Genomic DNA, 14,918 nt, shown 5'->3' with positions numbered 1-14,918 from the left:
TAGACTCTTTTAACCTACTCTCCAAAATTAATTTTAATGTCCCCTTTCACCTGACAAGAGATAAGTATTTATTCCATCTGCCAGTCTGTAGCACTAACTATGCACAACACTCTTTCCTCTATCGTTCTTGCTCTAACTATAATGTTTTTTTTTCATCTGTTGATATATTTTACATTCCCCTTAATTTATCTAAAAATAAATTAAGACTTATTATTTCTGGCTGCGATACGATCCCACTTACTATTTTATGATGCTCAAACTTACACACACGTGAACACTTACTCCCACACTAATACACATAAACACACATCTACACTTACTCTCATACAAATACACATAAACACACCCTTTTGTTGTAACACAATTTAATAATTTGTATGATTCTTATATAGAAACGTCGCTGGTCTATCTTTAAACCGTAAATGTTATAATATCAGTGTCGACTGTTTGTTTCTTTAAAATAAATAAATAAATAAGGAAAAAATATAATGTTTTATGTGAAATGAAAACGAAAATTTGGACAAACTCAGAATATTGTTGATAAATCCACCTGGGGTGGTATTCTGAACCGCTCCCGTGGGCCTCTACCACGTTAAAATCATTTTGGTATCCTGAACGAATCTCGTAATAGGTATCGTTAAAAACACGCATGCGCACAGCATACGAATAAACTAACCTTGTAAATCTGACAAACGTCAAACATGCGACGCGCGAGATGTTTTGTTTTTAAAAATGTATGTTTATTTTTTATTGTGAAGCTACTAAATTGGCAATTAAATGTATTGCGTTATCCGTAAAAACTCAAAAGGCGCCATTATACAAATTACGACAAATCCATTTGTGCTCATAAGTTGGAGGTTCGTAATTTTTTTTTAATTTGTCGGGACATTTTTCGTCTTTGTCAAAAATAACGGAGTAAATACAGGTAAGTACTCGTAATTAATACATTTCATCAATTTAAACATGTAATATATTGTCAAAATATTAGTCAGATCGATTTGAGGTCTTTTTTCCTCGATCTAGATCTAGCACAGTTTGAGTATGTCAGTCGGTGTTGATTATATTTCAACACTAAATTCGTTTCTAATTTATATTAATTATTAATTTATATATACGTAAATTATCATAGGAAACTCGGGATACACATTTAATGAATCTTAATCATGCTATAAAAGGTTCTTAAAGATTGCCAAATTGAAGCTAATTGAATGACAAGACGATGCATTGATTGATTGTTTAGTATTCCCAAAGACATACGGGCGGAAGTATAGAAGAAGAATAAGAAGTATAGAAATTCAAAATTTTTCAGGCGTTGCCTAATTTGTAAGTGAAATAATTCAATTAGATGAATCTCACCCGCATAAAAAAATACAGTTTTCAGCTCTACTTCACAAACATCAACAGATGAAAGAATATAGATGTTTAAATATAGGCGGAATGGTGAATGTTACACAGTGTATAAAGTGGACACTTAAACTAGCTAATGACAAGTCATAAGCCCTGTAGATACCTATACTTCTATATTACTTTCTCTAAAATGCTGTTCATCTGTGTTGTAATATGTTATTATTCAATCATATTATTTCATAAAAATAAGACAGGAAAAGTAAATGCTTAGCTATAATCCCAGCACAAAACGTTGTCTCTTTTGTGTGATATTTCGTTTCGTTTTTTCTTTTGTACCGTTTGCCAAGGCTTTTAAGGCTTTAAAAATTATATTTGTTTATAAAACATATTAAATAAACGATACAATTTAAATTTATGAATTCATTTTAATTGCATTTTAAGATGTTCAAATACATAATATCATACGTGTTATTTCTTTATATTTTTTGGTTCTCGCTTCTTTCAGCATCGTATAAACGGCTAATGAATTAAAACCTTATCGACTGAGTATTAAATCATTTGTAATTACGGATCACATTAACTAAAAATTGCTTATCAATAGCATTAATTAACAAAGTAATCGGATAAATAATAAACAGTAAATACAAAATAATAATGATTGAATTTTTAATTAATGTGTGAAAAGAAACGGAATAACTACATTTAAGTTTGTGATTATTGGATAAAAAAAAAAGAAAAATTAAATTTGTTAAAAAATATTTAGCAACCATCGTACGTGATTTATAAATTGCATGTTTTATCAACTTTTGAAATTTCCTGTTTATATTATTTTTTAAAACGATGTCCCTATGCCCTTAAATAAAAAAATATTTACATTAAAAACATTTATAAAATCAACTGGTAGAGAAAAAAAACCGAAAGCATTTTCGGGCGTTTCAAACTGGGTGTAAATGTACACTATAGATAGTAAAAAAATTAAACTGTTATTTTAAAACAATTATTCTTAAGAAACAACTGAAACATTTACATCAAAAATTAAACTGTTACTGGGTAAAAAATATTTTTTTCAGAAACAGCTTTAATAATCTCAGGAAACTTTGTGATTTATTTATTTCACAAAAACCTTTTTATTTTTTAAATTTTCTATATGAACATCTGACTGGACATAAGCCGTGTCGAGGCATTCATTTACATTATTTTTAAATTATTTATCAAACTGTTTTTTATAAATAACAATTTAAAGGTGCGTGGGCAAAATCGTAGTCACTTCCTTCTTTACTAAAATTAGAAATAGTTAAACTGTTTCTTAAATAACAGTTTAGAGCAGCGTAGCTTGTTACGTAACAGTTTAATTAATTTAATTTAATTTTTTGGGGATCTTTTTTAGCAGTTTAATACCTACGCTGCTCTAAGCTGTTATTTAGAAACAGTTTCACGAAACTACTTTTACTACTTCTTATAAATAACTGAAACGCCCATCTTTAGTGTACACCCACGTCAATAAATGTTTCAGCTCTTTTTTTTTTCATTAAAAAAAACCCCTTAACTGAGGCATTTTACAAAGACATAATAATTTTTGCGATTTTTTTTTACTTGAGGATTCTGATTATATTTCACACACAAAACTGTATTCTTTATCTGCACAGACAAAAAGATGTGATAACACCCACATCAAAAACGTTTCAGCTCTTTTATTTTTATGACCCGTGTAATGGTTCCGAAGTAGTATTGTTAAACACAAAAAAAACAAAAAAGTAGTATTGTGGACTCAGTGACTAAAAGTCCGAGGTTTAAATCTTAATCAACCACAACTCAATTTACATTTTTCCAGCACAAGTTATTTACATCATTCCCAAAATGGTTTTAAAAATTTCATTGTTGGGTGTTTTAATTTGTTTCTCAAAAATTAAAATAATAATAGTAAGCAAAATACAAAATAATTTTCTATCATATTAAGATTATCATTACTTCATATTCCCTTCTCAAAAATGTTTTGCCTCTCTGTTGCAACAAATTTAGACTGCTTAGGTTTTTTTTACTGACTTTAGACCCATTTTTACTCTACAGAGAAAAGTATTGTGTTTACTCAAGAAAACCTCGGAGTTTAATTAACATTTGATATAACTAATTAATTGTTTTATCGCTTTTGCGAAACGAAATGTCGAAATGAGTAAGGTTCACCTTAGTTCATAAATAATTTGTTGTTAAAACAAACATGCTAAGAGTGAACATTTTTGTGTTTTGTGTGATATATTTTATTTCTGCCTCTAAGGTTAGTTGTTTAATACTAATATTTACTTCACAGTTTTAAAATATACAGAGGTTCATTGTTTCAGGTCCCGACTAGCTAGGGAATTCATGTGTTTAGGCAAGATTTTCTTTTTTACACGTTTATAAAATGATGCCTAAGCAATTTAAATATTATCATATAGTATTTAAAAGAAACAAAATATGAAAAATAAATATAAATAAAATAATTCAAAAATCAAGCTTAAATATAATAAAATAATTTTGTATTATTAATATTATGGATAACTTATATAGCGCCATTTTCGTAGTATAATATCTTAAGGGCGCTTTACAAAGTGATTATATAAAGATATAAATTTAATTTTAGATTTTTAATTTAAGGAAAATAATGTACTTTGTCAGCACATGCTAAGGATTTATTCAAATGATTTAGAGAACAAGTGGGTTTTAAGTTTCTTCCGAAACATCACTTCACTCTCACAGTTTCGGACCTCTGCTGGGACAGCATTCTATGCTGTAGGGCCTTCGACTGCAAATGCGCGTTCGCCGAATTTAGTGCGCTGTTTTGCGTAGAGGTGCAATAACTTTTCCTTTAAACGTAGATGTAGCTGATCTAAGCGTAAGACGTCTGTCAGCTAGTTCATCTGGAATGCAGAGTTCCCTTAGATATTCCGGAGCAGAGTTGTGCAGTGACTTATACATAAGCCAACCTTACTATATTTGTGTGTTTATTGTACAGTGTAATTGATAAGATTAATATAGGATTATTACACGAAGATAGTTCGACATGTAGAACGAATGGATGACGAAAGAATTGTAAAACAGATATACGAGTATATGGCGAGAAGGAATGATAACGTCGGACGCGGATGACCACGGAAGACGCGGCATGCCTTAATAAATTCAAATCACATGTGAAAAGTACATTTTGTCATACAATTACTAATCAATAAACATTAAGTCATTGACAATGTTTTGGAGATTGTTTAAATTTTTGTACAAAGGGATGGGATTCCACCCCTAAGGGAGCTGCTAGTACTAACAAAGTACAACAGAGATGAATAACATTTAAGAGAAGGTAATGTATAACTCTAGGCATCCACAGGGCTTTTGACCTGTTAGTGGCCGGTTTAAGTAGCCACTTTACACATTGTATAACATTCACCATTCAAAAAAAAAAAATGTACAAACTCAAAAAACTGTTGATAAATCCCATCTGGTCCAAGAAAAAGTATAAAAATTGAATTGAAAAATATTTTCAGGAGTTGCCTAGTATGTGGGCTAAATAATTCAATCATATGAACAAACGCACGCCTACCTTGATAGCTGTAAAAATCTCAAATAAATCAAATAAAATAAAAAAAGACAAAAATAAAATCTCACCCACAACAATAAAGGTTTCAGCTCTTTAAATTCACAAGCGTCTACAGGTGGAAGAATCGAAGGAATGTATGCTCAAATAAAGACAGAATGGTAAATGTTACACAGTGTGTAAAGTGGCCACTTAAACCAGCCAATGACAGGTCATAAGCTCTGTGGATGCCTAAACTTCTACATTCCCTTCTCTTAAATGTTCTTCATCTCTGTTGTTATATGTTAGTATCAAATCATTGTACATATATTATTTTTATATTTATCATACATTTCCGCTTAGTTCAGGTTTCAAATTAACTAAAATGTTTTTACAACCCAATAAATAATATTTTTGTTAATTAAGTAATTACGCTGTTTTTCCATTTAGTGCAGTGCCAATTCAGCCCATGGAAAAGAGACTTTGATTGCTATTCTGAAAAATCTTCAAGCTGCATCTCAGAATGTATTGGATGACGGGACGGTTATTGACGCCTTTTCCCTAAAGGCCGCTTTAGCATTTGGAACATTAGATGAAGCCGTTCATACCGCCCTAGGTCACTACAATGTAAGTAAAAACAAACAAAATTCATATAATTTGCCAAACTCACAGTAAAAGAGTCTGTGAAAGTCGTAGAGTTAAATTCAATAAAATTTGCGATATATTAAATTAAACATTTTAAAAGAGAAAATTCGTTTATTGACAAAAAAAAATGCTTTTTTGATTGAGCGAGACCGGAAGGAAGACCCACGGTCTTTAAATTGGGTTCGGGTTTAAGGAGGAATACTAGATAGATAATGCTGCTTCTTCCACGTTACACTTGATTTTTAGATTTATAATAAAATATCGTAAAACATCGTATGTTAAAAATGCTTTTTTTCGTAGGACTTTTTCAGTGTACAATACAAAATTTAAAAATATAGATTACACAAACATCACTCTGTCAGATTTGAAATTTACACTAAAAATGCATTATGTAACTTAGTAGACATTATAATAATAAATATGTACATCTCCCTTCACCTCCTTATCCTCGCTTCAAGCATTCTTGTCCTAATCCCGCCCAATTTACAGTAACTTAATGTTCTTAAAATAAATATAAAAAAATTATTTGATTATTGAAAAATATTTACGAGTTCATGAAAATAACATTTTTATATGTATTTCTTTGATATGTAATATATTTTCTTTACTAACTTTGTATACTACGAGGAAATCTGTTATTAGTTCTGAGTTTATACACTATATCTGTTTGTTTACTATAAATATGTATGGAGAACTGTTGATTTCCCAAATAAAATAAAATAAAATAAATAAAAAATGGTATTACAGAAAGAAAATTAAAATTTCCATCATTGAAATTATTAACATACGAGTAGTAAAATAAAATTATGGTCCTCGGGGGAGACCAGATTTTTTTTAAAAGACTGGTGTAAATGTTTCAAATATAAAAATGTTTTTGTTTTGTAGATTTCTGACTGTTTTGAAGATTACTATCCCACGATAAACGCTTGGGGACAGAATACAGCAAGAGAATTTGATAAGTGTAATGAAAAAACAACTAAAGACGTGGCTGTCGTGAAAAATAACATACTTGGCGTCGTCAAAAAAGTACAAACAACTTTTCACTATATTTATAATGTGCTTTATTTTAAGATTGACAAACATCTCAGGAGATGGGAGAAATTCGATATAAAATACTTTTGTTTACTTTTTGCCAAGTATAATAAAATTGTATTCTATAGAATATTATAATAAAACATAATATTCTTGCTGTTTCAATAAACCGTACCTTAGAGGATAAAACACGGTAGTACACTATTTGCCGTTTTAATGTTAAAAATGCAGAAATTATCTCAATAAGCTATTTTATACGTGAGCGTGAATAAAAAACCGAAGGCAACTTTCGTCATAAAAATGAAGTTTAACAAAAATTCTCATTCAAAGTCCACTTTGTTTTGACGCTAAAATAACAATAGTCACATATTTAATTATACGTTCTTTCAATGTAAAAAAATGTTATTTTATTTATTTATATATTAGAAAAATCACAAAAGCCAAATTACAAACAAATATTCTACTTAAAATACTAAGGATAAATCAAGCAAGTGAAGGAGTGCGGTATAGCGGAATACTTAAGAGGATCTTTCGGTTCTATATAGGCATATAGGAACCGATGGATTCTATATAATCATTTAGGGTCGTATTTGCAAAAGTGTACACGGATATAATAAGTATGAATGTAATCTACATATAAGTATGTAAATAATAAAATAAGTATGTATTTACTTTTTTACTTTCTATGTTTATTCATTTACATATGTTTTATTTTTCTTTTTAATACTAGTATTTTACACGTATCTTAATTTTTTAAAATTATAAATGGTATATTCTGTAATTTATTTTAGTTCTTCAATTCTTAATTACTAACGATATATTTTCAAATTTGTATTTAAGCTTCAATTTTTATTATTATCGGTATCTGTTTGCCGTGTACGTGACTTCTTGGGGCTCACAATATGTTCAAAGTGTCAAATGATCGGACACTCCTTTAAGTTCTGTAAAGAAGCAAATCGATGTTCCCACTGCGCCACAGAAGGACACAGTCGTGTTGATTGTCCTAAAAATAATGACATTCCGATTTGCGCTACATGCACAAAATTTAATCGACCTGCAAATCACCCGACTGGAGATAAAGACTGTCCAGCATACAAAGCGGCCTTACTAAGGGACTTAGCCACAATCGACTATGGCTGTTAAATTTGGACAGCTGAACGTTGGACGTGCCAAAGCCGCTACCGCTGAAGTGAGAGAACTTGCGGTTACTTATAAACTGGATTTAATTATTTTACAAGAACCATATGCATTTGGTGGGTCTACTAAAGGACTCGGTCCAAATACGCGTTTTGCTGAATGCATTTCCCCACTGAATCCTCCATTAGCTTCGATTATATTTTTCAATCCACAAATATCATATTTATTTTTAAACCATCTGTCATCACAAACATTTTCTGTTGTCGAAATATCCTTTCGAGACATATCTTTTTATATTATATCAGCATACTTTAAATACAGTGACCCAATTGAACCCTATCTGGACCAGTTAGAGAAAATTTTAATGGCCTTATCAGGGAAATCTATAATTTTCGGTGCCGATGTCAATGCAGAGTCAGCCATTTGGAGCCCTAGAGTTGGCATGGACCTTAAGTCAAAGCGAGGAGAAGTTTGTGAGGATTTCATATCCCGATTCGACCTAAGTGTTTTAAATGATCCGTCTTGTCCTCCTACTTTCTCTTTTGTTATGGGATTTTCATATATTGACATTACTCTGGTATCTGGAAATCTTCGCTCAAAGTTCTCCAATTGGACTGTGCATGATGGAGTATCTTGCAGTGATCACAACCTAATCACTTTTGATTATTGTGACGTTTCTAATTCTTTTACAACACCAATCCCATCGCGTTTTCGATCAAAAACTGAAAACTGGTCAAACTTCGACGCTCAGTTCACGAATCAAATGGATCGAATAGCTAGAATGGACATTGGAGTTCAGGAAGTGGCGTCTTGTATAACTCAAGCGATAATTGATTGTGCAGATAATGCGCTAGGACGAACTTCCCTTCCTCCTTTGACTCGCCACAAATGGTGGAATCCCAATCTTTCGGCATTAAAAACACTTTCAAATCGTGCACGAAGAGCTCTCGGTAGGGGTCGCCGAACTGGTTGTAATCCTTTAACATTGTCTTTACTACATGCTAATTTTAGAATGGCAGACAATCAATACAAAACTGCAATAGATAAAGCCAAAAGACTATGTTGGCGCCACCTAGTAAATCAACTTTCAAAATCTGATCCCTGGGGTGCTCTATACAAATTTATTTCCTCTAATAAATTGCAAGATAAGCCCATTACTGGTATTAAACATCCTTTGACCGGTGTCATTACACTCACTGCAGTAGACACGGCTTCAGCTCTGCTTGATGCACTTATCCCTTCTGATGACATAGCTTCAGATTCTCTTCATCATGCACAGATTAGAGAACATGCATTAACAATTCCGCTCACTTCATCGTCACTACCTATCTCTTCATTAGAAGTTGGAAAAATCGTCTCCAATCTCAATCTAAATAAAGCATCTGGTCTAGATCGAATTGATCCCGCGCTTGTAAAAAGGTGCTGGTCCTTGGCCCCATTTGAACTCCTTACCATGTTTAATATTTGCCTTTCCGAAGGTGTCTTCCCAGATTGCTGGAAAACAGGATTGATGAAAATTATTCCTAAGCGCTGCGATCGGCCAAGTACTGATCCTAAAGCGTACAGACCAATCACCCTTTTGCCTATTCTGGGAAAAATACTGGAACGGCTAATATGTAACAGACTTGAGTCTCACTTAAATGTAACTCAACCGATAAACGCTAAGCAATTTGGGTTCAGATCCAATATTTCTACTGAAGATGCTATAATTTCGATAAGCAATTTTGTTAATAATTCAAACAAAAAATATGTTCTCATTATTTTACTTGATATCTCAGGTGCCTTCGACCATGCTTGGTGGCCAATGATTCTTTCCAAGCTACGTCTTCGACAAATACCTGCAAACTTGTTTAAAATTATAATAAGCTATTTTTCAAATCGAAACGTTGTGTATCCCGGTGGCAGTTCACTTTTATCCCGTGAGATTTCATGTGGCTGTCCTCAAGGCTCTGTTTTGGGACCACTTTTGTGGAATATATTGTTTGATGATTTTCTCGAACTTCCCCTTCCTTCATCATGTATGATTCAGGCTTTTGCCGATGATGGATGTATTTTGATTGAGGGCAATAGCCGCAGATCTCTGGAGGGTGACGCAGCTAATGCATTAAATAAAGTATCCGATTGGGGTATTCGAAATAAACTAAGTTTTGCTCCTCAAAAAACTCAATTCTCACTTTTAAAAGGTAATTTTGTGTGTCCTCCTTCAATCAAATTTATGGGCACTTCTATTCGAGCGTCAAATTCGGTTTCAAACCTTGGTGTAATCCTTGAAAGAAATTTATCTTACACTTCCCATGCTAGGAAAGCCGTAAATTTGGGAAAGATGGCTTTCCACAAAGTTGCACGCTTGGCCAGAGCCAGCTGGGGATTGTCTTTTGAAACTTCAACGGTCTATTATAAATCCATTTTCCTAGGTATCGTTTGCTATGCAGCTGGCTGTTGGGCACACCGATGTGAGTTGCAATATTTCAGGCGAATTATTTTAAGCGGACAAAGGCAACCTCTTCTGGCTCTTTCTAGAGCATATAGGACATGCTCAACGGATGCACTCCCGGTTTTAACGGGCTTGTTTCCTTTAGATCTGGAGGTTCAGCGACGATCTGCAAATTTCCACCTAAAAAGAAGGCGTTCCTCTGTTATTGGTGGCGTCCGTCTACTCCCAACTGAACGAATGTCTCAATCAAATATTAAAAAAATGACTTTAAATGCTCTTCTTAATGCTTGGCAATCGCGGTGGGAATCTTCCTCTTCAGGGAGGGTTACCTTTCTTTTTTTTCCTTCGATCCGTCAGCGCCTAGAATCTTCTTGGGTTATCCCCGATCACTGGACTACGCAGTTTTTATCAGGTCATGGTAAATTTAATCAAAAATTATTTGTTTTTAATATTGTTGACTCTCCTTCGTGCTGCTGCGGATATCCTAACCAATCTTCTGAACACATCCTGTGGTCTTGTCCCTTTCCCCTTCTCTATGATTACCGAATGGAGCTTCTCGCTACTATCCGTGGCCCTGTTATAGGTCCTGTCGGATATACAGATCTGGTGGCTTCTAAAAAGAATTTCAAGGCTTTTAAAAAGTTTTGTAATCATTTCGGCGAATTGATCATGTCCAATCAATTTAATCCCAGTCAGTGAAGAATTCACTTCCCTCTCTTCTCAATCCAATGAAATACATATTATGTACTTCTGGATTACTTTCTTTCAGCACAAAGATGCTAAGGCTACCAGATTTCAGAGAGCTCCTTCGGGCAGCTTTTCTCGTTTGACAACGAGCAAATTTTCCGTGTATGTGGGCACCGCCAAGGAGACTTATGTCCTCAGATGCGGTGTGCGGTATGTGGTGGGTAAGCTATTATCGGTATGTTTTCCAATTTATATTTTTGTTTAATTTCTTTATTACTCATTTTATATTTTATAATGTGTATTTGTGGTTCAATTTTTATTATTACCGGTATGTTTTATAATTTATAATAATTATGTCTCCTTTATTTACTATTAATGGTATATTTTCTAATTTATTTTTATGATTCAATTTTTATTATTATTACTTGCATGTTTTCTAATTTATATTTATATTGATTTTTTCTAATGTTATTATTATTCTTTGAATTTATTAAGCATCATTTAATGATATTAAAAATACAAAAAAAACACATGAAAAAAATAAGGTCCTTCCTAAACACAGGAATTTCCTAGCTAGTCGGGACCTGAAACTTTGTTTCAGGTCCTAACCTAAATTAACCGTAAACTCTGTACATTTTAAAACTGTGAAATACATAAATAAATAAATATAAATATAATAAATATGTACATAATATATAAGTATGTATATAACATATAGGTACAAATTAAGTTATAATTGTCAACAAATTTTCTGACTTCTTGCTTCCCATGTCTATCAACCATTTGCCAATTTTTTTCCCAAAACATGTTGTACTTTCGTTTTTTCCGGATGTAAGGCACTAAGTTATATAGCTTCTTTGGTCCCGTAAAAATAAAAGATCTTTGAAACACCGCTACACGCGCTCTTGGCATCATTAAAAGTTCTTTACAGATTGAAATTATCTCATTTGATTCAAAAGTTACCACGTTTTGAAAATTGCACAATCACAAACCATTGATTTCTGAACATTTCTTGAAAGAAGTTCATTGAAATATGACCCCCGTGGTTTATCTTTTAAGGTGCAGATATTTTATTCAATTAAAAAACTCTTCCACAGAGACCTCAAAAATATCAATTTCATAGTTTATTTTTTTCAGTTGTTCAAAACGGCAGAATCTGTGAAGTCCGTCATTGTTATGTGCTTTTCTCGAGATATGGAAACAATGGCTGATACTCTACACTGCCTAAAATCTTACGTAAGTAAATAATTATTCAACGGTACATATTTTTTATAAGATCAGTATATCAAATTATTGAGGAATATGGAAATCTAGGCATTATTAATCTTATCACCTGTAATTGGCTGGTATAGGTGATCACTTCACAACATGACATTCGCCATTGGTTGCGCCACATTTACTATGTGTATGATGTTTTGCATATTTACTATTCTACAGGCAATTAAAGAGAATATTTGAATTTTGCGAGCTCATGAAGTTCCGTAAATATTGACAGATAAGTGTAGGAAACAAATGCCATACTTTATTGTTGAGTCCCCGCAATAGTGACGTACCACCGGAAAACTTCAGTATCGATCATAATAACTTAAAAGAGGTCATGAACGTATTGTTGGCTTAAAACTTTTTTACTTTTTTTTCCAGAAAAAGGCGACTACTGGATATATAAAACTGTTATCCGACCTGACGAAGGACATTGACAAGATGAAAAATTTATTCAAACAATCAGAAGACAAGGGACGCACGTGTGTCACAAAAGGCATACAGAAACATGAAACTGAATTTTTCTCTACCATATCAGCTGTAACTGACTGTTTAAAATATCTTTCAAAAACTGATAATCGCGAAGGATTAATTGATTATTAATATCAAATAAAAGATAAACCTTACACTTAATGATTTTTTAAAATATTATTATATCATTTAAATCCGGTAAAAAATAACATAAAATTGATGCTTACATAGAACTAACTTCGAGTAGAATAAATTATTTAAACACGGTAGCTTTCTTTATATTTCAGGTTGAATTTGATCATAAAGTTTTTTTTTGAGTATTTTTTTAAAAGGGGAAATATTTTTTTTTAAGCGTTATATCTTATTTTTCGTAATCGTAATATCTTATTTCTTATGAAAATAATGAAAAAAAAAAGTTCTGAATACTTAAAGGTAAAATTTTGGAAAAATCTCAATCTATATATATATAAAAGGCAATGTTCGAATGGTTCCCCTCGATGGACTCGATAACTACCGGACCGATTTACGTGTGGTTTTCAGATAAATGTACATCTTTGCCACGAGAAGGTTTAAAGCTCATAAAATCTTTAATTTATTAAGTACAAAAAAGTTAGGAGCGTGAATGTTTTTTTATCCATCCCCAGGGTTGCATTCGCCGAGAATGCGGATACAAAAAAAATGGATAGAAGTTATTTTTTTGTGGATAAAAAAGCTGTTTTTTTTATGTTTACAAACAACATTATTTTTTTATGGATCACAATCAGATTATTTCTTTAAATTCCTTATAATTTATATCCATTTATTTCTTTTTACTGGATTTTTGGTAATACTAAAACAATATCAACAGACATTCTTTACATTTTTGAAAATCGCATTCCTGACTAAAGTCCATCGTTGAACAGAGCTCGACATTTGCTAAAAGAATTCTATATTTGAAAATAATTAATTATTTTACATTTTGGAATTCAAACATAAACAAGTACTTTTTTTTCTTTATTAGGGCCTACTACCAAAACTTGATAACATCGGCCAAAAACAAGTTACATTTATAAACATAAGAAAAACATAAACAGACAGGCATAACAATATAGATACAAACAAAAGACAAGAAAAATATAAGTATAAGAATAACATCAAAATATCAATTGTAATTATAAACACATATCCAAACCAATAAAAATTTCAATATAAATTGAAATAGGCACTAACAGAAAAACCCACCAAAACCTGATAGTGCCTATTTAACAGAAAATAGAAACTTACAGTAAAATTAGAAGGAAGATAGAACTTAATAACTAGAAGCTACCTACTTAAATTGAGTATTTGAAAATGAATTATTTCAAGTTCTGGAATTCAATTATAAACAAGTATCCAGGTACCTACTTAACAATTAAAAGTTACAACATCTTTTTCACGTTTGTCCGAACGGTTTTTACTAAACATTTTTAAGTAAAGTTTTTGTAAGTATACTTAATTATATTTATTTATTTATTCTTTAATTTAATTTTAATTTATTTGTCACATTTAGTGTTTGAATCTTTTGCATAATTTATGAAAACTTAATTGGTCTTTTTGTTAGAAACTCGTTTTTGATACTTTTTATGTATGACTGTATGTTTTCTGAATAAAATAAAAATAAATAATAAAAAAAGGTCACATATGTAGGTTTACTGTAACAAAATTTTATATCGTAATTCTATAAATGACGATTTTTTTAGGTACTTAATATGTAATTGGTTCATAAATAATTAAAAAGAAAAGTCTTCTCTCTTTCTCAGAAAGAATTTTGAGTAATTTAAATACGACAACGAGGCAGTTAAATCAAAAAATGAAAACAGCGAGCTAAGATATAAATTCATCTTTTTGCGTCGTATGAAAATAAACTCAAGTGTAATAAACTAAATGCTCGAACATCTTGTTCCATGTACTCGTCAAAATAATGAACGGGAAAAAATAGAGAAAATGTTTGATCAGCCGCAATCGGCGGATGTAGATGTCACCAGAAATTAGTCTCAAATGTCTGGAGATGAAAATACGCCCGTGAGTCAGGAATCGGTGCATTCTTCGGACGATGAGGGAGTATAGCAGGGAACGACTCAGACTCATTGATGTGCAATATCCTAGTAACATAAATCTGAAACAATACTATTTTGGGTCGAGACACTTGACTCATTGGCGAGATCCTTGGATTGTTCGGTAACTTGATATTCGTTTGAAATGTTTCGTAACACCGCGTGATTACTGTTCGTAAAAACATAGTGAAAATATGTATGTTTGCATATTAAAATAGCTGTCCGTATGCGGAATTACGAGTAGGGTTAATGTGCCGACGGTGGCTCAGGTGAGTATAGTAAATAAGCTAAG

The 14,918-nt window shown here is 31.9% G+C and overlaps 2 protein-coding genes across 3 annotated transcripts in view; one reads left to right on the top strand and one right to left on the bottom strand.

Moving 5' to 3' along the window:
* LOC148275804 (uncharacterized) overlaps nucleotides 1-14,918 on the bottom strand; it is an 82,114-nt gene that overhangs the window by 40,147 nt on the left and 27,049 nt on the right. The window lies entirely within an intron of this gene.
* Nucleotides 1,894-12,700, top strand: LOC148275805 (uncharacterized). 2 transcript variants are annotated; one of them, XM_088235173.1, is made up of 5 exons: nucleotides 1,894-3,619; nucleotides 5,339-5,515; nucleotides 6,419-6,559; nucleotides 11,961-12,059; nucleotides 12,465-12,700. In XM_088235173.1, the coding sequence occupies exons 1-5, from the start codon at nucleotides 3,563-3,565 to the stop codon at nucleotides 12,684-12,686; spliced, it is 696 nt and encodes a 231-aa protein (XP_088091299.1). In that variant the 5' UTR covers nucleotides 1,894-3,562; the 3' UTR covers nucleotides 12,687-12,700. The 2 variants fall into 2 exon arrangements, with proteins under 2 accessions (XP_088091299.1, XP_088091300.1); XM_088235174.1 differs by lacking the exons at nucleotides 6,419-6,559; nucleotides 11,961-12,059.

The sequence above is a fragment of the Micrasema longulum genome, unplaced genomic scaffold, assembly GCF_059751315.1.
Source record: "Micrasema longulum isolate JH-2025_06_02 unplaced genomic scaffold, ASM5975131v1 h1tg001341l, whole genome shotgun sequence".
NCBI lineage: Eukaryota > Metazoa > Arthropoda > Insecta > Trichoptera > Brachycentridae > Micrasema > Micrasema longulum.
Note: the sequence above shows the minus strand (reverse complement) of the source record. Positions and strands in the feature narration are given on the sequence as shown.

Excerpts from the sequence above, each read along its gene's own strand:
- LOC148275805 (XM_088235173.1), top strand. The coding sequence starts at position 3,563 with ATGCTAAGAGTGAACATTTTTGTGTTTTGTGTGATATATTTTATTTCT. Across the intron at positions 5,516-6,418 it reads CCGCCCTAGGTCACTACAAT|ATTTCTGACTGTTTTGAAGA; the intron begins GTAAGTAAAAAC and ends TTTGTTTTGTAG. Across the intron at positions 6,560-11,960 it reads TACTTGGCGTCGTCAAAAAA|TTGTTCAAAACGGCAGAATC; the intron begins GTACAAACAACT and ends TATTTTTTTCAG.